The sequence below is a fragment of the Cannabis sativa genome, chromosome 8, assembly GCF_029168945.1.
Source record: "Cannabis sativa cultivar Pink pepper isolate KNU-18-1 chromosome 8, ASM2916894v1, whole genome shotgun sequence".
NCBI classification, from domain to species: domain Eukaryota; kingdom Viridiplantae; phylum Streptophyta; class Magnoliopsida; order Rosales; family Cannabaceae; genus Cannabis; species Cannabis sativa.
Genome location: NC_083608.1, coordinates 22,381,701 through 22,404,712, shown reverse-complemented (window position 1 = coordinate 22,404,712; position 23,012 = coordinate 22,381,701). Strand labels below are relative to the sequence as shown.

The following is a 23,012-nucleotide window of genomic DNA, read 5'->3' as shown; positions in this document are numbered from 1 at the left end:
TGGCAGATTTCTTAATAGAAGGAATAACTTCATAAGAAAATTTGCTTGTTCAGCGAGACGCGGACACTTGGAAGTTATTCGTGGATGATGCATCCAACGAGCAGGACTCAGGTGCAGGGGTGATACTAATTTTGCCAGAAGGCTTTAAGTTTCATTATGCTTTGAGATTTCAATTTTATGCATCAAACAATGAGGCTGAGTATGAAGCCTTGATCGCTGGTTTGAGGATAGAAGAAGTGTTGAAGGTCAATAATCTCATATGTCATAGTGATTGCAACTGATTGTAAATCAGGTACTCGGGGAATACCAGGCTAAGGGCCTGAAAATGGCCAAGTATCTAGAGAAGGTTCGGAAGAACTTGGAAAGATTGGATTATTTTAAAATCGAGCAAATTCTAAGAGAACAAAACTCTAACGTTGATGTCTTAGCAAAACTGGCCTTGCAGAACGATTTGGATGAACTAAACTTGGTTCCGGTGGAAATGCTAAACGAGCCAAGTATATGTGAAAAAGAAAGACATCGAGATGATAGATAGCTCACCTACATGGATGACTCCGATAATCAACTATCTACTCGACGGACAACTTCCAACTGACAAAAATGAGGCACGAAAACTCTTGTATTCACATTTGCGATCCTTCTACCAGTAACTTGATGATTGTAACTCACATTTCTGATGTAATATGTTGAACTTCAATTATGAATAAAGTTAATCATTTTTTTTTCTTCAAGTAATTACAAAGTGTTACTCTTTGAAATTACTTGAGAGGCATATGTGTATGATAAACCGAAATTTATCTGAAAATGCATGATATAGTGCAAACCCACACTTTAAATATTTTTAAAATTTTTTAATTGTTGATCAAACCTTTCTGACGAGAAAGGAGGATCAAACTATTATAAATAACTTTTTGATTTAAAACCTTTCTGATGAGAAAGGAAAATCAAAAGTTACAAATGAGATATAACTCATAACTCACAATACGAAGCTGAATACTAACGGCTCGCATTGTATAGAAAAGTATTAAACGAGACATCAAGGTGCCTTCAAAAAAGTACTTAAACCTAGTATATGAATAGACGATCTAACTATTCATATAAGCAATAAAAAATATACAAAGTGATAAAATCATTAAAAGTATATTCAAGTTTGCTTGAAATAGATTATAACTGTTATTGCGAGGCAAAATTGATAACTACTCGTAAATTAAAAGCATGACAGATAATGAACTGCTCGCGCATATAGTAGACTATTAACTACTTAATATCAAAAGGATATACGAGCAATGGAAATTCCTAAAGTACTTTGTATGTGATCAAAATATGATTGTTTAAATTGTGAATAAAACGCAAGCAAACAAATATGTATTGAAGTTCAAGCATAAAAGTACGAAGCATTAAATTAAGATAAAAACCAAGTTGGCCATCAAACCTGGCAAATTTGTCTTTACAAAAAAAAAAGTACCACAAGGGGCAAACCATTGTCTCGGCCCTAGGGCCATTTTCCTACACAAAATAAAAAATAAATAAAAACTAAGCCTACATAGTAGGAGACTTGGACGAATCTTCTTCTTGTACTGCCTTGGCCTCTTCCTCCTCCTTCCTGGTCTTCTCGCAGAAAGCAAGAATTTCCTCCTCCTCTTCCTTCAAGAAATTCGTGTCCATGTCTGGATTTGCCATCCAGGCTCGATAAAGGGTACGAAGGCCAACTTTGTTGCATCGTTCTTGGGTTTCGGTCTCTTTCCCCTCCAGTTCTCCTTTGAGCTTCTCGCATTCATTGGTTTTGGCCTTTGTCGCCTTCTCGGCATCTTCAAGGCTCTTCTTCATCCTCTTGGCTTCTTTGGTGAGACGAGTAATTTCCAGTTGAGCATCATTCCATTTCTTGACCACGACTTCATGTTGGCCTAGTAAGTTCTAGACCTCACTCTCCAAGTATTTAATCTTTTCTAAGCCTCGCCGCTGGGCGGCAAAAGAGATAAATGATGCCTGGAGATTCACAAACAAAGATGTATAAAAAACAAGGAGGAAGAAGAAGAGAAATAAAAGAAGTGAGCAGATTAGGACAAAGAAACTTACCAAGAGGGTATGAGACAAGCCCCTCGTAAGCATTCCTTCCAAATCCCCATGATTGATTAAATCTCAATTATGGGGAAGGAGAGCCTTAAATTGGCACTTTAAGGCTCCAGCAAGCAGCTCCAACCCAATCATAGAGATGAATTATACACATTGTTTAATTTAATTTTTTATTTTTTAATATTATGTTACGCTTTTAATCTACATTATATAAAACTTTGTCTATTATTACGTACTTTAAAAAAAATGGAGAGTTCATAGTACATGATATTTTGGTATCAAGTGCTAATACAATGATAAAAAATAAATAAATATTTAACATACATAATAACAATTCATCTCGAAAAACAGGTTATATATCGAAATATGACAGTTAATTAAGAACAAGTGAAAACAAAATATTTAAACTTTCATGTCTCATTCATTTTAGATAGGCCAATTATAATTCTAATGTACTAAAGCATGAAGTTGATATATTACAATACACAAAACAACATTCTCAGTACGTGAAATTATATACTACATAGTTTTTACACAAATTCCACCAAAATGCATGTATGATAATACAGTTTTATTCTCCTAACTAAAAAATTGAGACCTTTTCATCAAAAAAAAAAAAAAAATTGAGACCACCTCCAACCAACAATACTACTATTAGAGTACATGTCAACTTCAACAAAAATTTTGCACGATATAAATAATATTATCATAAAAATTATAACCGGTTACACTTACATGCACTGCACCAACTAATTTACACTTATCAAATATTACAAAAATTTAGGTTCCGTTTGGTAACACTTTTTTAATCAGTTTTTTATTTTTAAAAGTAGAAAAGTGAAAATATTTTTCAAAACACATTCTATAAAACTGTTTTTACTTTTCAATTTTATAATTAGAAATCAAAATTTTAAAAACAAAAAAAAATCACTTTCAATATTTTTTTAAACAGTTTTTTTTTTCTTAATCAATCTTTTGGATTACGACCAGACTCGGACCCAAATCCCCTCCCAACGGCCCTGGCGTTGAACCCGACTTTTGACTTGAACCCAAATCCGACCCCGGACCTAGACCCGACTTAAATAAAATCAAAAAATAAAAATAAACTTTACAGAACACACTTTTATTTTCTGTTTTTAAAATTGAAAAACAAAAGTGGTTACAGAACACATTTTTGTTTTTCAAAAATAATTTTTTTAAAAACAAAAGTTTTACTTTCATTTTGTGATTAAAAAATTAAAAAACAAAAGTATTACCAAGCGGCACCTTAATAAAATACATGAACCCACTGCTACAGCCTACAGTACCACAACATCATTTTGCGGTCAACAAAAAAGGGTACCAAATCAGCTGCCCATACATATGTGTTATGTGATATATTATTGTAATATTCATCTTCTATTTTTCTTATGGGACACGATTTTGTCCCGTGACGTACTTTTACGGAATGTATTCCGTAGTACATTAGATGGGTCTCAGGGTATATTAAATGAGTGTCAGGGTACGTTACTATTTTTTAACATTAATTACCCCTAGATCAATCTCAGCCCTCAGATCAAATAACTCCATCATCCAACGGCTGTCGTACATCACGGAATACATTCGTGAAAGTACAATCACGGGACAAAATCATGTCCCTATATAAGTATATATAGTATGAAAAATTTCTATAATAAACCTCATAAAAGAGTCGTTCTCGTTGACCTTATATTTGTTTTGATATTCAAAAAAACTTTTTTAATCTATTTTTTTTTTATGATTGCTTACATAGCTATTAAGACTACATGTAAATTTTTAGAAAATTTCGAATAATTTATAATGCCAAAAATTAAGTTTAAACAATTATTAACTATGCGTATAAGAAAAAAATCGCGCGTACAACAAAATATGTAAATTTTGTTTTCACGGTATTGTAAACTACTCAGAATGTTCTAAAAATTTACAAGCTAGCATACACGATCATGAAAGAAATAGATTAAAAGATTTTTCAATGTAAAAATAGATAAAAAATCTATTAAAATACTATTTTAAGAGAGTGTACTCTTAGACTCATCGCTCTAATATTTTTATAATCAATAGTTAGTCCTTATATTATTTCTTACAATAAAATTATAATTTCTTAATTTGTTTTCCATTAATATTGTCAATTGCATAATCTCTAACACTAAAAGCTCATGAGCATTGACAATATTATAAAAAATTAATAAAGGAAATTATCATTTACACATATAGATTGTTCAAACATTTTTATTGGGTGTTTGACCTAAAGAAAGCTAGAAATGTTTATTGTTATTTATTTATTTCATTCTTCTTTCCCTACATAGCATAATCCTATGATTAGTCACTGCACTAATAGTAGAACAACAGTTTAGATTTCCCCCACAAAAGATTTTCAGTTTATTATTATTAAAAAAAAAAAAGTAACACAAAGTATTATTTAATTGCTTTTAATTCCTTTTTAGTCACTTCAACTGTTGTCTGTCAAACTCTAACGAGCTTTAATGGAAAGCTGTTCTACCAGTACTACAAGCTTGAAAAAAACAGTTTTTCTTTCATTATTTTTAATATTTGGCTGACACTAAATAATAAAATAATTATATAAAGTTTTTTTTGTGCCCATTTCATGAAAAAAAAAAAAGTATGTTTCGTGCTCTGCCAGAGACTATAGTGAGTCACCATATAAAGAATAAAGAAATGGTAAGGGTGTGAAAGTTAGTATATTGTTAGTGCAAATTAATATCTTGTCTCACATAATTAAATTTAATAAAGAATATAAAAATTGTTAATCAATTGTAATGTATTACATGGATAGGACACTATATAATGCCTAATAAAACAATATTTAAGAATATTATCACAATTGCACCACGAAAGATTTTAAATTGTATTTTTTTATGTTGTATGGTGTGGTGCGTGTAGTTTTGTGCGGTAATAATTTAATAAACACCCTTAATTTAAGTCTATATTTTTCGTAACATGTCATGCGAATTAGTAATATCATTTCATGTCGTGCCCAAGTTAATATTTATTCATATAAAATAATAAGAAATAATATTAAGACTGTAAAGTCCTTTTTTGGCAAGTTAGTTGACAAAATAATTTTTCCATTTATGGTAAGATTGTTGAGCATTCATATTCGGATTCTTACCGTATAAATTCGGTTCTTAGTTGTCCTTTTCCTTGTTAGGAAAGTTGCACTTTAAGCTGAACTTTCCTTTATTGAAATCTTCTTAAAAGAGAAGAAATTCTCTTTTGGAAAGTTGTCTTTTTTAGGGAAACTTTGTTTATTGCCTTTTCCTTGTTGATTTCGATTGTATCTTGATACAATCAGAATATCTAATCTGTTTTTGGTAGGAATCAAGCATTGATAGAAGATCGGACCCGTTTTTAGCAAGTTTCTCGATTCTAGTGTGATCTGCTGCGTCAGCATCCGATTCTAATGTAGCAGATCGTGTTTTCTTAGGAAAATTTTTGTACAGCTTTAGATTCGAACTTGTGGTTGCCTCTTTGGTTTCTATGTTCTATAAATAGAGCTTAGAGAGCAGCCATTTGAATTAAGCTCTTCCATTAATCATTTTTTGCATTTATCTTTTTGAGAGAAGAGTGTTTCTTTGTTTTGTGAGAGCCTAGTTGTTCATCTAGGTTCTAGTTGTTTATTTCTGTTCTTACTCTGTCCTAGAGGTTGTGAAGAACTACTTGACTGAACAAGAGATTAGTCTTCGGGAGAAGAATTCATAAAGCCTTACTTCGGGAGGAAGTAAGCACTTGGTCTTCGGGAGAAGACTTGTTGAAGCCTTACTTCGGGAGGAAGTAAGCACTCACACTTCAAAGACGAAGGGAGTTCGGGCTTGAAGGTGTTTCAAGAAGTCAGATTCATAAAGTGGATTACAAAGGATTGCAGCAATACTTTAGAGGGAGTCTAAACTTGTTTAAGTCAATTGTCTTTGTAATTTTGATACTTTATTAATTGATTTCATTCTCTGGGCGTGGCCCCGTGGACTAGGAGTGTTCGTGAGAACACTGATACCACGTATAAATCTCTTGTGTCAAGTTATTTATTTTTCTGCAAATATTTTATATTCTGCCTGTTCAGTTTTGCTGTAGCAGAATTACTTTCTGCTTCTGCAAACGCTTCCAGTTTTTATATTTTCTTATATACAACTGACATTTGCAAAAACACGTTTCTTCAAAGACTTACAAAAAATTAAACATTAAACAAAGCAACTCATAAAATCATACAAATAATATGGATACTTTCGTCTTAAATCAATTTGAATTTATAACAATCATAATATATTCAAATCTCACTTTCCAATATCGCGTCATAGAGTGGACTGGCGCGACTCTCCTTTTGTTTCCCAAAAATCAATTTTTTTCTCCACTAAACAGTGAATGCCACGATATTGGCTTCAATGCTGTGGCTTCCACTAAGTTTTTCAAATATAGTTGCAATCTTAGAATTCTGCTACAATGACCGATGATATTTTAGCCATAAGTCTCTCAATATATAATGGGATTGGATAATTCAAGATATTTTAGAAAGCATAATAAAAGACCTAGAATTTTTATTCACAATATTTGTGAACGGATCATAGTTAAAATAGGCTTGAAACTCCATACTTGATTTTTGATTACAAATGGAGTGTATTGAGCATCCACAACTTAGAATTTTTTGCCTATTGTATCTTACAACTCCAAAATTCATGCTGATTCCATAAAATCCATTTAATTTTTCTTTTTTCAACTCATATGATATATTTTACCATTAAAATCTGAAACAAGAATAAAATAAACGTAAACCTGAATAATAATAAAAATAAAATAAGTAAAAACACCCTTTAAAATAGACTCTAAAATCCATAAAAATAGATCAAACAGGTTGGAAACACTGTGTTCAAAATTCTTAAAGCTTATGTCTACACTATCAGAATTCATATGTTTGTAGATTCCGGCGACCTTTTAGGTCATGACTCTTTCAAGTAGGATAAAGGTGCTCGAAGTCAAGAAACATTTAAGCTTTTCAAAACTTCTCGTACTCCCTGTTCTCTCGAATGTGATCCAGGACACGTGGCCCCTTAAGCAGTCTGGGGTTAACTTCTCCAAGAAATTTGAGAAGGTTCCCATTCTTGACCATTTTTTTGTCTGTTCGGGTACTAACTTCCTAGTCTTGTTTTTCTTTTCTTTTCAGATGTGTGACAAGATTCATGAGTTCCATCAACACAGTATAATTTTTACAATGTTGACCAACATATCACAAAGCTACATGAAGGCTCCAAATCTAACATAGGACATCCACACTCCAAGAAGAATACTCTGTTAGTTTTTATGGTCCATATTAGAGTTAGAAAAGTAAAAGTAGATTTGATAAAAAAAAAATAGTTTTATCCAATATGAACTATTAGCCCGAGGATCTCAACATAAATATAGATTAAATCTAGACTAGTGAATAGAGAAACAATGCCTCTTGTAGCCTATTAGGGGATCATTGCTATCTTATCGTATTATTATTGAACATCCAATCCAATGAAAAGTTCACACCACAATCTTCCAAGCCACCCTCAACACTCAGGATTAGAGTGGGCTACTAGATTCTGTATGATGAGTATAATTATGTATCATAGTATATTCTCAACTCATGAGATAGGGTTGATCACAAACTCACATCACACTTGAAAGTGTGTGGCGTGTGAGACTAAGGAGAGAGAGAGAGAGAGAGAGAGAGAGAGAGAGAGAGAGAGAGAGAATCAATCCTAATTTCTCTCAAACCTAATACTTATTTTTGTCTACTTGTTACAGTATAATTTAATTCAAATTCAAACATAAATATCATATAATTGATTAACAAAAATCAGTTAAATCCTTCAATTTTATTATTTTTATTTTAATTAAATTAATTATCCAATAATATTTAATTCAATAATTAAAAGATAATTAATTAACTTTATTTGAATTATTTAACCAACAAAATAATCAAATAAAATTAACATAGACCTTTATGTGTCACCCTACACATGTGGGCTAGGCCTACACGTGGTCAAAATTAATTTTTTAATTTTACTATAAATAAGATTTATTATTTATTCTGCCAATAAATAATAATTAATTAATTCTCATTAATCTCTTATTTCACAATGATTAAAAAAAATATTATTTGGTCGAAGTCCAAAATATTAATTAAGAAAAAAAAATTGTTTAAAAAAATATTGAAAGTAACTTTTTTTTTTTAAAAAAAAAAATTGATTCTTAATTAAAAAATTAAAAAAAGTGAAAACAATTTTATATAGAACATATTTTTGAAAAATATTTACACTTTTTAAATTTTAAAAACAGAAAAATAATTAAAAAAGTATTACCAAATGCCACATAAATAAGTTATTAAATGATCATTATTATTTCTCTAAAAAAATGACCATTAATGATAATTAATATTTTTTTTTTATTTATCTTACATAGTACATTGAAGTATAATAGTAAATAACAGGTTAAATATAATATAAATTCATTCTTTTATGTTGAATTTAACACAACTTTTAAATACATTAGAGATGGTTTAATCTCAATTTTTTTTTATATAATAAGTAGTTATTTAAGAGAACTACAAATTTATTAGAAGTTCATAATCATTTACAATCCACAGTATAGGGTTCAAACTTATTTTTAGTATGTTAAATTATTCTAATTTTTTTTTAGAAAAATTATAAAATATTTTAAATAATTATAATATGGACTGTTATATCAGTTATGAGTATAAAATAATGCTACATATAACGTAATAAAATATTAGCCATTTACATTTTTTATTAAGTATAAATATAACACTTTAAATTATATAACTGAAATTAATTACACATTATTTGTGTATAAAAAGTGTGTCCTAATCATTTTTTTTTAGGGTACATCGAAAAATGTCTCAATTTTATCTTTTTTATCTCAAAATTTTTGTAGTATCCCAACTCAGAATCTTTCCAGTAAGTACTCTGAGAGAATCACCTAGCTGTATTATTACTGTTACTATTGTTTCTATTAAAAATAAAAGATCCAAAAATAAATAAAGTCTATGAAGGAGTTGTTTTCATTGCCTGAAAAAGTAGAAACATGAAAGCCCAAAAATAAAGAATCTCATAAATGAGTATGAATTGTAGTTTGGTAGTTTGGTTTGGTTGCAATTTGGTTATTCATTTACTGACTTCGATGGTATACAAAAGCTCTCTCTCATATTTGTAAGGAAAATAAGTTCAATCCGCCCAATTAAATCGAATAACTCGATTAGCCCCCGACTTTGACTTTTATTTTACTTTTTAGTTTTTATTATATATAACATAAATGATTAAATATATAATAATATAAAATTATATACTTAATTGTTAGTTTTAAAGTCATATATATTGTGTTGTGCTTTGGTGAAATTTGATATTTTTAATTTACCTTTTTAATTTTTATTGACTTTAAAACTAAAAAATAATAATAAAAAAAAAGTTTGGCCGGTTTAAACAGTTGGTCGGTTTACAATTTTTGTAAAAAAATTGGGCGGGTTGCACTTAAATTTTAGCAACCCGAACTTTAGATTGGGTTAGAAAATATATAGGATAAATATCCCAAACTGACCGATGTACATTCCTATGTTATAGAACCGGTTCTATTTTAATTATAACTGGTTTGAGTTATTTTGTGTTATTTATATTTATTCATTATGTTACAGAACCGGTTATATTTCAATTATTAATCGGTTTGACTTATTTATTTTTATTCATTATGTTATAGAACCAGTTCTATTTTTAGTTATATCTGAGACATATACTTCTAGTGATTTTTCCAGTAACTTCTGATGACGGTGACTTTTCTGGTGATTTTTCTGGCGACACTAACTTTTTCGGTGACTTTTCTGATAACTTTTTCAGCGGAACTTATTACTACAAATTTTATTAAACTTATTTATTGTTTTTTTTCTTCCATATTTTAAACATTAATTATTTTTTAATCCCATATTTTTTTATATTATTTATTTACGCTATAAACTATACATTTAATTTCCATATTTATATATTTATGAAAATTTCCCTTAAATGTTGTTGATAAATTCCATGCACAGATGGATCCATTTCTAAAACATTATAAAATTTCATATTCTAGATCACACACCTAGGTAGATGCTCCAAGCGAATGGAAAATAATAAGAGTAATTTGCGGCAAAAATACTTAAGTTTTATCCCGAGTAGCAGATAAATATCTAAGTCGTATTTTTGGCGGTAAAAATACCTTCCGTTAAATTTCTGGAACTTTCGTAGGTACCTCTCCGTTTTCTTCCAGGTAAGTATCCACGTGTTATCCTTTTATTAGTCCACATCATTAATTTTTATTTTTCATTTGAAAATTCATTAAAACTTATTTAAAAATCATTTAAAAATAAAAAAAAAATTAAAATATATAAAAAAATAAATAAAAAATATGTTCTGAAACCTAAAAAATTATTCTAAACCTAAATAATTAATTTTTTTTCTTTCATTTTTTTTAAATGGATTTTTCTTTTATTTCTTGTTCCATTCTTTTCTCTTTGAATTAAAAGGAATTCCAACATAAATTAAATTCAGATTTTGAAACAAAACTAAAATCAAAAGTCTGAAGCAAACTTAGATTTTGAACAAACAAAATAAAAAAGAATAAAAGAAACCCAAATCCAAATCTTCAATTATCCATCAATAATACAAAATTTATTTAATACCCTAAAACAAACCCAAAACTTTTCAAGAACAGAAACTCTATACAGGATCCTAAATCAAAATATATTACAAATAAAATACAAATGCAACAACTGAAACTAAAACCCAGGTGAAGAACAAAGGTCAGACTTGTAAACAAACCTAGAATTAAAAACTCAAACCCAGAAGTAGAACAAAGACCACAAATCCAAATGCCCAAATTCAAGCTCAGACCTGTAAACATTGAGGGGGCTGTTCGCAGGTCGACGCCGATGAGGGGGCTGTCCGCAGGTCGACGCCGAAATTTGCTAACCCTTTCAACCCCGCATGCTTCTGACTTTGATCCCATGGTCACTCACCGGTAGATCTCGAGTGATGAGAGATTCGGGGTTTTTAATTTTTTACAATTTGAATACAAAGAGAAAAAGGAAGAAAAAGAGGATGAGATGTGGTGAAATAGGGTTGTTGATGGTGAGGAGGAAGAAGACGATGACGATGGGGGCTGTTCGCAGGTCGACGCCGATGAGGGTGAAGAGCGATGACCCCTGGTTCGCATCCTTGTTCCCAGAAGACGATGAGGGAGAAAAAACCCTAAATCGCAGAAGAGAAAGGGGAGAAGAACGAGATTTTAGTTTTGTAGGATTTTTAATATTAATCAGATTTTAAGTTTATGTGTTTTTTAATTTAAAAAATAAGTTTTATTTTTATTTTTTATACATTTTAAATATATTATTTTAATTTTAAAATGATTTTTAAATAAGTTTTAATGAATTTTAAAATGAAAAATAAAAATTTATAATGTGGACTAATAAAAGGGTGACACATGGACACTTACTTGGAAGAAAACAGAGAGGTACTTACGGAAGTTCCAAAAGTGTGACGGAAGGTATTTTTACCGCCAAAAATACGACTTAAATATTTATCTACTACTCGGGATAAAACTTAAGTATTTTTGCCGCAAATTACTCAAATAATAATAATAATAAGGCTAATTAGTAATTTTCCCCCCTGAACTTTGACATGTATTAAATCGTGCCCCCTGAACTTTTTTAGCCGTTAAAAATTTCCCTCCGAACTATTGAGATTGTTAAATTTAAGGACTTTCGTCTAATTTTAGTAAAAAATTCTAACATGGATGAAAGTTCAAGGGGCATGATGTAGTACATATCAAAGTTTGAGGGGCATGATTTGGTAGATATCAAAGTCTGGGGAGCATGGTTTAGTACATAAACAATCACTGAAACAGTAAAATTGAATGAAATTAGATAAAAGTCCTTAAATTTAACAATCTCAATAGTTCGGGGGGAATTTTTAACAGTAAAAAAAGTTTAGGGGGCACGATTTACTATATGTCAAAGTTCAGGAGAAAAATTACTAATTAGTCTAATAATAATAACAATGGAATTGAAGAAAAAGAGGCAAATAATTCCATAACGCCCCTTCTATTCTGACCTTGCACCACCAATGTTCTCTTTCCTTTGGTCTAAAATGCTTTGCTACTTAAATGGTATCGAGAAGCCTTGGCTTCTAATCTTTCCATTTTCAATTGTTTTATAATTCTTTTTCTACAAAAAATACTTAAAGGACATATGCATTGCTATTAGGCACCAATGGTGCCTAGCACCTTCTCGACATGGCGCATTGCGATTGGCTATTAATATTCCCTAAAAGCTATTATATTAAATTATATGGGACTCGATACTAAGATGAACCAATAGCGATATTGACATATAGGAGGGTGCTAGACATCACTGGTGCCCTTTAACATTTCTCTTGCTATTATAATAGAAACCAGAACAATATAAGTAGTTGGTCCAGTTCCCACTTCCCACTTCAGTGACCAATTCATCTGAAACAACCTATACCAAAGTAGACTTCTGTCCATGTAAATTTAACATTATCTACTACTACTCAACTATCAGCTACCACACACACCTCATCCGTCTACTAAAACCACTCTAAATACAATAGTTTGTTTTCATATAAAGATTCCAAATTTAAGAATGATTAGTTTTTCATTAGCTGATCACTTTACCATGTACCTTTATTATGTTACCTAATGATTGTAACAGACGCAATACACAATATAGTAACACCAAATCAAATCAATGCTTCAAGTGCAAATATAATGATGTTTTTGTAAGTATGGGCTTCTTTCTTTCTTTCTGTAATGCTAAAGTATAAAAGGGTTTATCATTAAAGTCATTAGTGGCTAATGTAGTACCATGCACTCCATTTCCATTTCAACTCAAAAAATTGACCTATCAAAGGGGCAGCAAGTTTTCCTAACATGAACACAAATGCTTTCCAAACCTTTCTTCCTGAGTTTACCTCCATATATGTGTGTGTATATATATATTAAGATCATTGCCAAGCAAAGAAGTAACGATGTAGTAAGAAAAATGAATGAATGTAGTGAGAAAAATGTTTCTCTATGAAGGCTTCTCATCAATTACCTCAAAAAGGAAATGAAAAAAGGAGTACATTTTTAAGTCTTTTAACCAAAATCACCCAATTCTTGAGGAATGGGACCAAAAAATTGTAAGGTGAAAAAACAAAAAGTACAGCAGATGTTTAAACTGATATTGGCTTGCCTTGCTTAGATAGTTACTATTTATGCAACAATTAATAAGAAGGTAAGCAACCATTTTCAGGAGGTGAACTATACTCACTAGTCAATTGCACTCAACTCCAGCTTCCGCAGCCCGGTGAGGCTTGTTTTTCCGCCTACTGCTAATGTGGCGGAAACTAACAAACTTTGCTGTTTCATCTGGTGCGGACTTTGTTTCAATGCCATTCTCATCTTTTACTGAATCCATATTTTCTTTCACCGGAGTAGACCTTTGTCTTTTCCTACCATTCTCTGAGGCACCTTGATATAACAAAGTCTTTCCTTCTTCACTATCTTCTATTTTCTCAGTTTCTTCCTCTCTTTGAACATCTTCGTTCAATGGTTTCTGTGGTCTTCCTCTTCTCCGATAAGCTGGAACCTTTTCTTCTCCACTTTCAGGATCTTCTCGAACAACTGTAACAGTGTTCTTTTTCCCTTTACCTCTACCTCTGCCCATTGTCAAAGTTCTAAGATTTTCTTTCAACTTTCAAAACTAATGAAAACTTCTGCATATAGAAAAAAGGTGATCTTTAGATGCCAAATCAATATCAGCTAATTTAATGAACTAGATCAATATAGGAACTGCATAGTTTATAACAAGACACAGAAAATTCAACACAAACCATATTCAATGCCTAATGAGGATATAGTGAGAACAACATCATTTCACCATAGAAGAAATGACACAACACAACTAGAGATATGTAACCTAAATATAATATACAATTTTAAGGGTTTGGGCATTTAATCAAATTCAATCAAAACTAACAGGAGCACAAGCCAAGATAAAAATGTATTTTTATAATGAAATGAAAGCACTGAATCATTTTTCAATCTCTTTTTATCTTGAATATTTGATAACGTACATTCCCAAATCTAAAATCAATACTAAGCATGCTAAATCAAACACGAAATATATAAATTGGAACCAAAGATTATGGCATGGAAAGAAAGAACATGGATTAAAATGGATTCCAAAAGTATTATACAAAGATATTGACTCAAGATGAACTATGCAGAAAACAAGAACACGAATTATCTTTTCATTCAAAACAAATACGATCTCATTGCAGCTTCACCTCAGACAATAACAGTGTGAATCCGTAGTGATGAATCTCAAGTTTGGATTCTTAAAATATCTAATAAACAGAGTTGAACCCAAAATTTTATGTGTTAAGCTGATTCACTCTAGATTGATATAGTAGTATTTTAATCAAATCTAAGCGGAACTACTCTTGATTCTGAAGAAAATAGATTACTTCCATTCCTCAGGTTCAAGATCAAGAGGAACCCACAATTTGAGAACAAAACTTTCACAAAACAAACATAATATATACTTTTCTTGAATACCAAATCAATAGAAAATATGCTTATCCAACTTCCAATCGAATAGTTATCAAACCCAAAAACAGAAACAGAAAATAGATATAAAACTAACCTTAAAAGCAGATTTCACATAGACTGAACACTCTAATAATGAAAACCATGAATAACCCAAGAACCAAATTGGCTTCTTTCTAGTTCCAAAGTGAAGCAACAGAAGCCAAGATAAGAAAATCTTTGTGAGAATTAGGATCTGAATGAGAAGTAAAGATAACCCAGATCAGAGAATGATGAGAGTAAAGTGAAGAGGAAGAGTTGGCATGAAAAAATTAGAAGCTTTGAAGAAATTGATGGAAGCCGCGTTAAGTTGGTTGAGTTTTCAGAGTTCAGCCAAATGGGAGAAGCACAAAGAATTTGGAAAGAGATTATTGACGATAATTAGTAATAAAGTTGTTGTTGTTGTTGTTGTTGTTGTTTTTTGTTTTTTTTTTTTTGAGATAAAAGCTAGGTAACTATTTTATTATTATTATTATTATTTTAAACGGTAGGTATTAGGTAAGTATTTGTTAAAAGCCATAGTTAAATAGAAAAATTATGTTATGTTATGTCATGTTATCTTTTTTTAAAAAAGTAAAAAAAAAAAAGAAAAAATTAAAAGGTAAATAAAGTATGTTCAATACATATATATAACATAACAGTTATAATATATATATCAATATTATTTTTTAAAAAAAGAAAAAAAAAGATGTATACTATTATTTTTTTTACTCTGTTGTGTAAAATAATTTATTTGAATACCAAGATTTTGTGTTTGTAATGGATGTATATATTAATTGACTTAGAAATAAGTGAATATTTTACTAGATTTCAAACACATTTGTAGTGATAAATATGTGATAATTATAAAATATTTTGTGTGAGCAATATTTTGTGTGAGCAATATGTGTCACCTAGCATGCATGGTGTTGTTGAAAGAAGACATAAGATTCTTAAGGATATGGTAAGAAGCATGATCACTCATTCTACCTTACTCGAGTCCTTCTATGGAGAAGCATTAAAGACAACAGCTTACATTCTGAATAGAGTACTAACTAAAACAGTTGCAAAGACACCTTATGATCTTTGGACAAGTAGAAAGCCTAGTCTAAAGCATTTCCACATTTGGGGATGTCCATCTGAGGCAAGGCCTTATAGGCCACATGAAAATAAATTGGACTCCAAAACATTTACCAGCTACTTTATTGGTTATTCTGAGCAATCTAGGGGCTATATATTTTATGATCCCACAGTCAGAAATATTTTTAAGATGGGAATTGCAACATTTTTTGAGTATGTTAAATTTTGGGGAAGACATAAGGTTAGAGACATTATTTTTGAGGAGGAAATGAATTCAAAGTCAGTTCCTACTATCATTTTAGACAATGTTCAGGCTTCCACACCTATCATTGATCAAGAAATAAATCTGGAACCTCAACAAGACAATGTTGAACAACACCCAAATCAAGATGAGGTTATTGTTCCAGAAGAACAAATTCAACACCCTCCAGCACCAAAGCCATTAAAGAGGTCCACAAGAGAGAGAAGAAATGCTATTTCAGATGATTATTTTGTATTTCTTCAAGAACATGAAGATGAAATTGGATTGATGGAAGATGATTCAATCAACTTTCATCAAGCCATGAAAAGTTCTAACTCTCAAAAGTGAAATGATGCCATGAATGAAGAGAATAAGTCTATGCAAGACAATAAGGTTTGGGAAGTTATCCCATTACCAAAAGGTGTAAAAACAATATTGGTTGTAAATGGATATTTAAAACCAAGAGGGATGAATATGATAATTTGGTGAGATTTAAGGTATGACTTGTAGTAAAAGGCTATACTCAGAAACAAAACATTGATTATATAGAGATTTTCTCTCCAATTTTATCGAAAGACTCTTTTAAGATAATAATGGCACTTGTTGCTTTGATCTTGAGTTACATCAGATAGATGTTAAAATAACATTTTTCGATGGCGACGTTGATGAGGTAATTTATATGGAGCAACCAGAAAACTTTGTGTCTAATGACCTAAGGAATATAGTTTGCAAATTAAAAAATCCATCTATGGACTCAAGCAAGCTTCTTGTCAATGATATCACAAGTTTCATCAAGTAATTGTCTCATTTGGTTTTGAGATGAATATTATTGATGATTGTGTATATCAAAAGTTCAGTGGAAGTAAATACATATTTCTGGTTCTAGATGTCGATGGCATATTGCTTGTCACTAATGATGTAGGCTTATTGCATGAAACCAAGAGATTTTTTATCTAAGCAATTTGAGATGAAAAATCTTGGTGATGCCTCTTTTATTTTAGAAATTCAAATACATCGAGATCGTTCTCGGGATATTCTTGAATTATCACAAAAGAGCTATATCAATAAAGTAATCAAAAGGTTTAGCATGCAAGTTGTAGACCAGGTGATACCCCTATTACTAATGGACACAAATTTAGTCTTAGTCAATGCCCTAAAAGTAACCTTGAAATTCAGGAAATGCAAAAGATTCTCTATGCATCAGTTGTTGGGAGTCTAATGTATCTTCTGGTATGTACGCGTCCAGATATTTTGTGGTGTTGGGCAGATATTTAAGCAACTTTGGTATGGACCATTGGATAGCAGCCAAGAGGGTTATGAAGTATCTTCAGAGAACAAAAGATTACATGCTCACATAGAGGAAGTCCGATCATTTAGAGGTTGTAAGGTATTCTGATTCTGATTTTGCTACCAAGATAGCAGAAGGTCTACATTAGGCTACATTTTTCTGTTAGTTGGAGGAGCTATATCCTGGAAAAGTGTCAAACAGACACTTATAGCTTCTTCCACTATGGCAGCAAAATTCGTAGCTTGTTATGAGGCATCAAATAAGGAAATATGACTGAGAAATTTTGTCACTAGGCTACGTATTTTAGAGAATGTAGAAAGACCACTCAAGTTATTTTGTGATAATAAATCAGTAGTGTTGTATTCCAATAACAATAGGAGCTCATCCAAGTCAAAGCATATTGACATAAAGTTCCTAGCTGTAAAAGAAAAAGTACATAGTGGACAAATATCTATAGAGCACATTGGGACAAACTCCATGATAGCGGATCCGCTCACAAAAAGATTACCACCCAAGGTCTTTCATAGGCACACTGCTCATATGGGTATAGTATTGCTTGAGGATATTATGATTTAGTGGGAGTTTGTATTTTGTTTGCTTTATGTTTGTTTAAGACATTTATGTATTTGGTTACTTTTTGATCAGAAATAAAGTTTTCAGTTTATTCACTCTGTTTTGTTATGTTTAAGTTTGACCTCACTTTGGTTTAAGGAGGACCTATTGGAAATAATCATGTTCGGTTTCATTGCATGTAATTTCTATGTCACACATCCATGATTGATCTATGTCATTTGAGTATATTTGTATATGTAACCATTGATGGGTTTAGTCATGAATGTTATGACGAAAACCGTTTTGATCCTATATGGGTATAGTTGATGGACGAAATTGCTGTGAATACCTTTACATAATAGCAAATTTTGAGTTCATAAGGTTATACTTTTGTAAGGTAACATATGTTGTCTAAGGGAGAGATTGTTGGATTAAAAATCCTATTGTGGGCACATATGTCTAATATATATGCTATTTTAAAGTGTGATACAAAATTAAGTGACCAAATATGTTATGGGTATCAAAAGAGTATTAAATTGTCATGAAAATAATGTGTAAATACCATAGTTAATTTATAATTTTTTGAGGAGCCAAATTATAAATATTCAAAACTCATTATAATATAAGTCTTTAAATAGGTAGTAGTCCATAAGTTTTTTTGTATTCTCTCATTCCCCATCAAAGACAATATTTTAAAGAAATAGTATATTCTTAGAAGATCATAACCTTTTGAGCAATCTCTAACAATAGCTTAAAGATAATACTTTCGCTTATCTATATTCATATTCTTCTTCTATGATTTAACAAAAGGTTTTATAAAATATAATTTAGGGTTTTCTATATTAAAACACTTTTAAAAATATAATTAAATCTGTAAATATTTGTTTTTATAAATCTTAACAATATATATATATATATAACATATTAAAAAAAACATTATAATAGAGTAAAGTAAGAACTAAAAAGTAGAGTAAATTTAAAAACAACTTTTTTTTTTTAAAAAAAAAAACCTCAGATCATTGTGGATGGAAAGAAAGCAAGATTTCCACATCATCTGCCTCATATGTAAACAAAAATAACTCTTTTCGTACAATTAGTAATCACCTACAACTAAAAACTACATAAATATATAAAAATTGGGCTTTTTTTCATAAATGTACAACAAAAACAACATAATTACAAAAATGTGCAAAAAGAAATTATTTTAAAAACTTATACATTTTGAAAACTTATTACATAAAACCATACATTTTAATCATTAAATAATAAAATATGTTTATTAAAACTCAAAATAAACAATTTCGTAAAATTAATTAAACAGTTTTATAAAAATAAACAAGTTAAATATTTTTTTTATTAAAATATAAATGTTTATTATCTATTTTAGTATGAATTATTATTATTTGATAAGATTTTTTTTAATAAAATACAATATCAAAATTATAAATATTAATGTATATAAATATAAATCAATACTTAATATTACTAAAAATAAACATGACACATAAAGTGATATAATAAACATGTGTGAATATTATTATTTTGTTTATTAAATTAGTATGTTTAATAAATACAAAACAGAATAAATATATATATATATACAAAGTATTTTATATTATTAGTATGTTTATTATAATTGTAAACAAAAAAAAAAACATAACTCATTTATACTATACTAAAATAAGTATATTTTCTTTCTATTGTTCTATATATTGATTATTTTCTAATGAGTTAGTGAACGAATTTTCTATTGAAGTATAATTCTTACATCAAAAAATAAATAAACAAACATAACTTTATAAACTCCAAAAATTATTTAATTAGAAAAAATAAATACGACACATTAAACAAAAAAAAAAAGATAAAACAAAATAAATTTTTTTATATATATTATTTATTTTTTAAAAAATTACTAAAAAATAAACATAACACACATAGAGTGATATAATACCTATGTGAATATTATAATTTTGTTTATTAAATCAGTATGTTTAATTAATAGAAAATAAAATAAACAAATATATAAGATATTGGTATGTTTATTATAATTGTAAACATAAAAATAAACATAACAAATATTACCATATATATAATAATCAATAATTATTACCATATATATATTATAAAAAAAATTGAAAAAAAGTTTTTAATTATATATAAAAATGTATGAGAAAATGATAATATATTTTTTTTTACACATATTTTGTAATTAATTAATATAATGTATATAAAATTGTAAAATGCCCATAAAAATTTGAGTGTATCTAATTTGTGATGGTGGGCATGAAAATGAAACAAATTAATTAGTTTTTGGTTTGGGAAAATTAACACTATAAATTTCACTTTATTCCATATTTATTATTTTTTTTTGAGAGAGTATGATGATCGTCGACGCGGAAAACTTCCAATCAACAACTTAATTATCTAGCCAAAGATATACAAACTCAAAATATGAGATTACAAACAAAGCAACTTAAGACATTATTGCTTCTAACTTAGATTAGTGGTTTGTCATGTTTTAAATATGTATTATACTAATAATAAACATTCACCAGAATTGTTTGTTTCCTTATTACGAAACTAGTTACTACTACTAATATGTTAGTTTCTTCTCAAAAACAAAAGAAATAAGCAACAAAACCAACAGCTTTCATATCAAAATTGGGACCCAAACAACTTTAATTATGAATGAATGTTATTTGTTTGTTTGGAAAAAATTTTCTTCTTCAAATCCTGCCAAGCTTCAGGACCATTAGGATGACGATTTACATACTGCTTAACAAATTGGGTCTCCGAGCAAGCAACGATGGTGCTCAGAGCTAGCACGGGATCTGCCATTCCTTGGCTTTTAAGCCAATCATACATAGATACCCTATGCTTGACCCTTTCAACAGTATAGTTGAGAAGTGAGGGGAATACCCATAAAGCTGATATGGGATAACCTAGCTCCTTTACAAGAAGATCAATCTTGGTCTGAATCACACTCTTCGTCTGGTTAAGAATTTGAGGTGAAACTTTAACCATTTCACGGACCTCATCATGTTCCAAACCATAACTCATTATGAAGTCAAATCTCTCTTGAAGCTCCCCTCCTTTGCCTCGGAACACCTTTAGCGCCTTCTTCATTTCATTCGAGTCTTCTACATATCCCAAGTTTAACAAAAACTTGTTCTTGTGCAGTTTTGATTCGGAGTCTTCCTCTAAACTCGGAAGTCTCTCAACTTTTGCTCCCAAAACAAAGTTCTTCAACTCATGTGGGTTCTTCTGGATGTAACTACAAAGTCTTTTCTTCCCAACACACAAATATGTAAGTAAGCTATTAGCACTCTTCAAACAACATGAACCCACCAGCAGTGTGTGAGAACGTAAAAAATTCCCCATCTTTGTTGTCTCCATCTCGATCTCATTCAGGAAGCCGAAGCATCTCCTCAAATTCGAAACAAACTTTCCAACTTGAACCTGTGGAAATTGCAGAAACATGGGGCCTATTTGGTTCATTGAGTATCCAAATTTCAATAGAAACCCAATTAGTAAAATTGTCCTGTCCCCTGAATCCTCAAACAAAATATCTGGGTGCTGACCAAGCATTTCAGCCATCTCTGCATCGGTCAACCCCATCTTGCTAAAAAGACATAAAAGTTCAAGCATGCGGCTCCAATTGTAATCATCATCCTCCAACAAATTGTTCTCGAACCATCTGGTTTCAAATCCAAAACTCTTGATTCTCTCCAATACCTTAATAAAATCTGCATTTACATTTCCAATCAAAAGATAAGGGCTAGAAATGATTAACTTTACTACAGTTGATTGACTAAAGCCCAGTTTCTCATAACCTCTAAGTTTTGACACCAAAATCTGAACATCAGAGTGGAATACTTCTGTAGCTCCTTTATAAATTTTACCTATCTTATGGCGTGCAAATCCATAACCACACAACACATAATAATTCTCAAGCAACAAACGAGCATCAGTTAAATACATCAAATTACGGGGAAGAAGATGAGCATACTCTGAAGGTTTTAATCCCAAGCTTTCAAGGAAAGGTTCAAACTCATTAACGGGATGGTAACACAAAAACCTTGCAATAGACCGACCAATCTCAGCCTCAGTATTGACCTGTTTCAAAAGCTTTGACAAGAAAAGAGGCGAGTTTCTACTCATATTCTCTGCATCAAGAAACTGTAAGTTTCTAGTTGAATAAAAATACTCCAAAAGTGCAGCCTGGGCTTCCTTCTTAACAGCACGAGGAATTCTAACAACCTTGTCAATCTCTAATTGGCCAAAAATTTCAGAGTCCTCGGTTTGAGCAACTCTTTTTGTTCTATAAAGCCTAGTATTTGGAGAAATGAAAGAATACCCAGATGACCAAACTATGGATTTAGAGGAATTAAGTTGGTTTTGACCAAAACTTGAAGAAGCCCATTTCAGTATAGAGGTGCTTCTGCACTTTTGCAAATGGGTCATCACAAGTTTGAAAAGGATATAAATCAATAGTAATGGAGTTTTAAGGGTTTAATATGAATAGAAATCGGTATAATCCTCTAAAGAAATCTTACCTCCGCCATTGGTGGTGAGTAGGTTCGCAAGGAAGAGCGTCAGAATGAGAGAATTAGCTAGCTGTGCGCGAATGTAAAACCCTCTTCAACCTCTCCACCACTGCAATTGAAGTTGAAACTTGAACGAAAGGGGTTTTGCTTAAGAAGCCCGAAACGACAGTACTTCCCACAACTAAACGACACGTTTTTAGGGGTCGTTTTGGTACGTACGATATATATTATTGAATGGAAAATTACTAACTTTTATTAACTATCGAACGCCACGATCAAAAAAGGTGGCTAAATCAATTAAAACTACAATCTATATATCTATATCTTTCTATATAAAAAGCGTCTATTTAACATTATTTGTTGGTTTATTTTTTTTTTTCAACGATTTTTTTTTTTTTTTTTTTTTTTTTAAATTTAACCTTACACGATTAATTTAACAGTTAACGTTAAACCCAAAAAAATTAAATAATTTTTTTTTTAAATTAAAAAAAATCATCTTAGACACATATCTCTCTAACCAACCGTATATGTTAATATTGCACGTGTAAGATTTCAAATTTCAAAA

At 30.3% G+C, this 23,012-nt stretch overlaps 2 protein-coding genes across 4 annotated transcripts; both read right to left on the bottom strand.

Annotated features, from left to right (window-relative positions):
- Positions 1–13,182: 13,182 nt before the first annotated feature.
- On the bottom strand, positions 13,183–15,202 carry LOC115701329 (uncharacterized). The gene is made up of 2 exons (XM_030629091.2): positions 14,819–15,202; positions 13,183–13,886 (listed from the first exon to the last, which is right to left on the bottom strand). Exon 2 carries the CDS (start codon positions 13,835–13,837, stop codon positions 13,445–13,447), a length of 393 nt encoding a protein of 130 aa, XP_030484951.2. The 5' UTR covers positions 13,838–13,886; positions 14,819–15,202; the 3' UTR covers positions 13,183–13,444.
- A 5,205-nt stretch (positions 15,203–20,407) lies between these two features.
- On the bottom strand, positions 20,408–22,589 carry LOC115701304 (transcription termination factor MTEF18, mitochondrial). 3 transcript variants are annotated; one of them, XM_030629057.2, is made up of 2 exons: positions 21,734–22,589; positions 20,408–21,646 (listed from the first exon to the last, which is right to left on the bottom strand). In XM_030629057.2, the coding sequence occupies exons 1-2, from the start codon at positions 22,362–22,364 to the stop codon at positions 20,583–20,585; spliced, it is 1,695 nt and encodes a 564-aa protein (XP_030484917.2). In that variant the 5' UTR covers positions 22,365–22,589; the 3' UTR covers positions 20,408–20,582. The 3 variants fall into 3 exon arrangements, with proteins under 3 accessions (XP_030484917.2, XP_060958571.1, XP_030484916.2); XM_061102588.1 differs by having other exon boundaries at positions 20,408–22,341; positions 22,457–22,575; XM_030629056.2 differs by having other exon boundaries at positions 20,408–22,588.
- Positions 22,590–23,012: the final 423 nt, after the last annotated feature.

Coding starts and splice junctions, on each gene's coding strand:
- LOC115701304 (XM_030629056.2), bottom strand. CDS start 22,364: ATGACCCATTTGCAAAAGTGCAGAAGCACCTCTATACTGAAATGGGCT.
- LOC115701329 (XM_030629091.2), bottom strand. CDS start 13,837: ATGGGCAGAGGTAGAGGTAAAGGGAAAAAGAACACTGTTACAGTTGTT.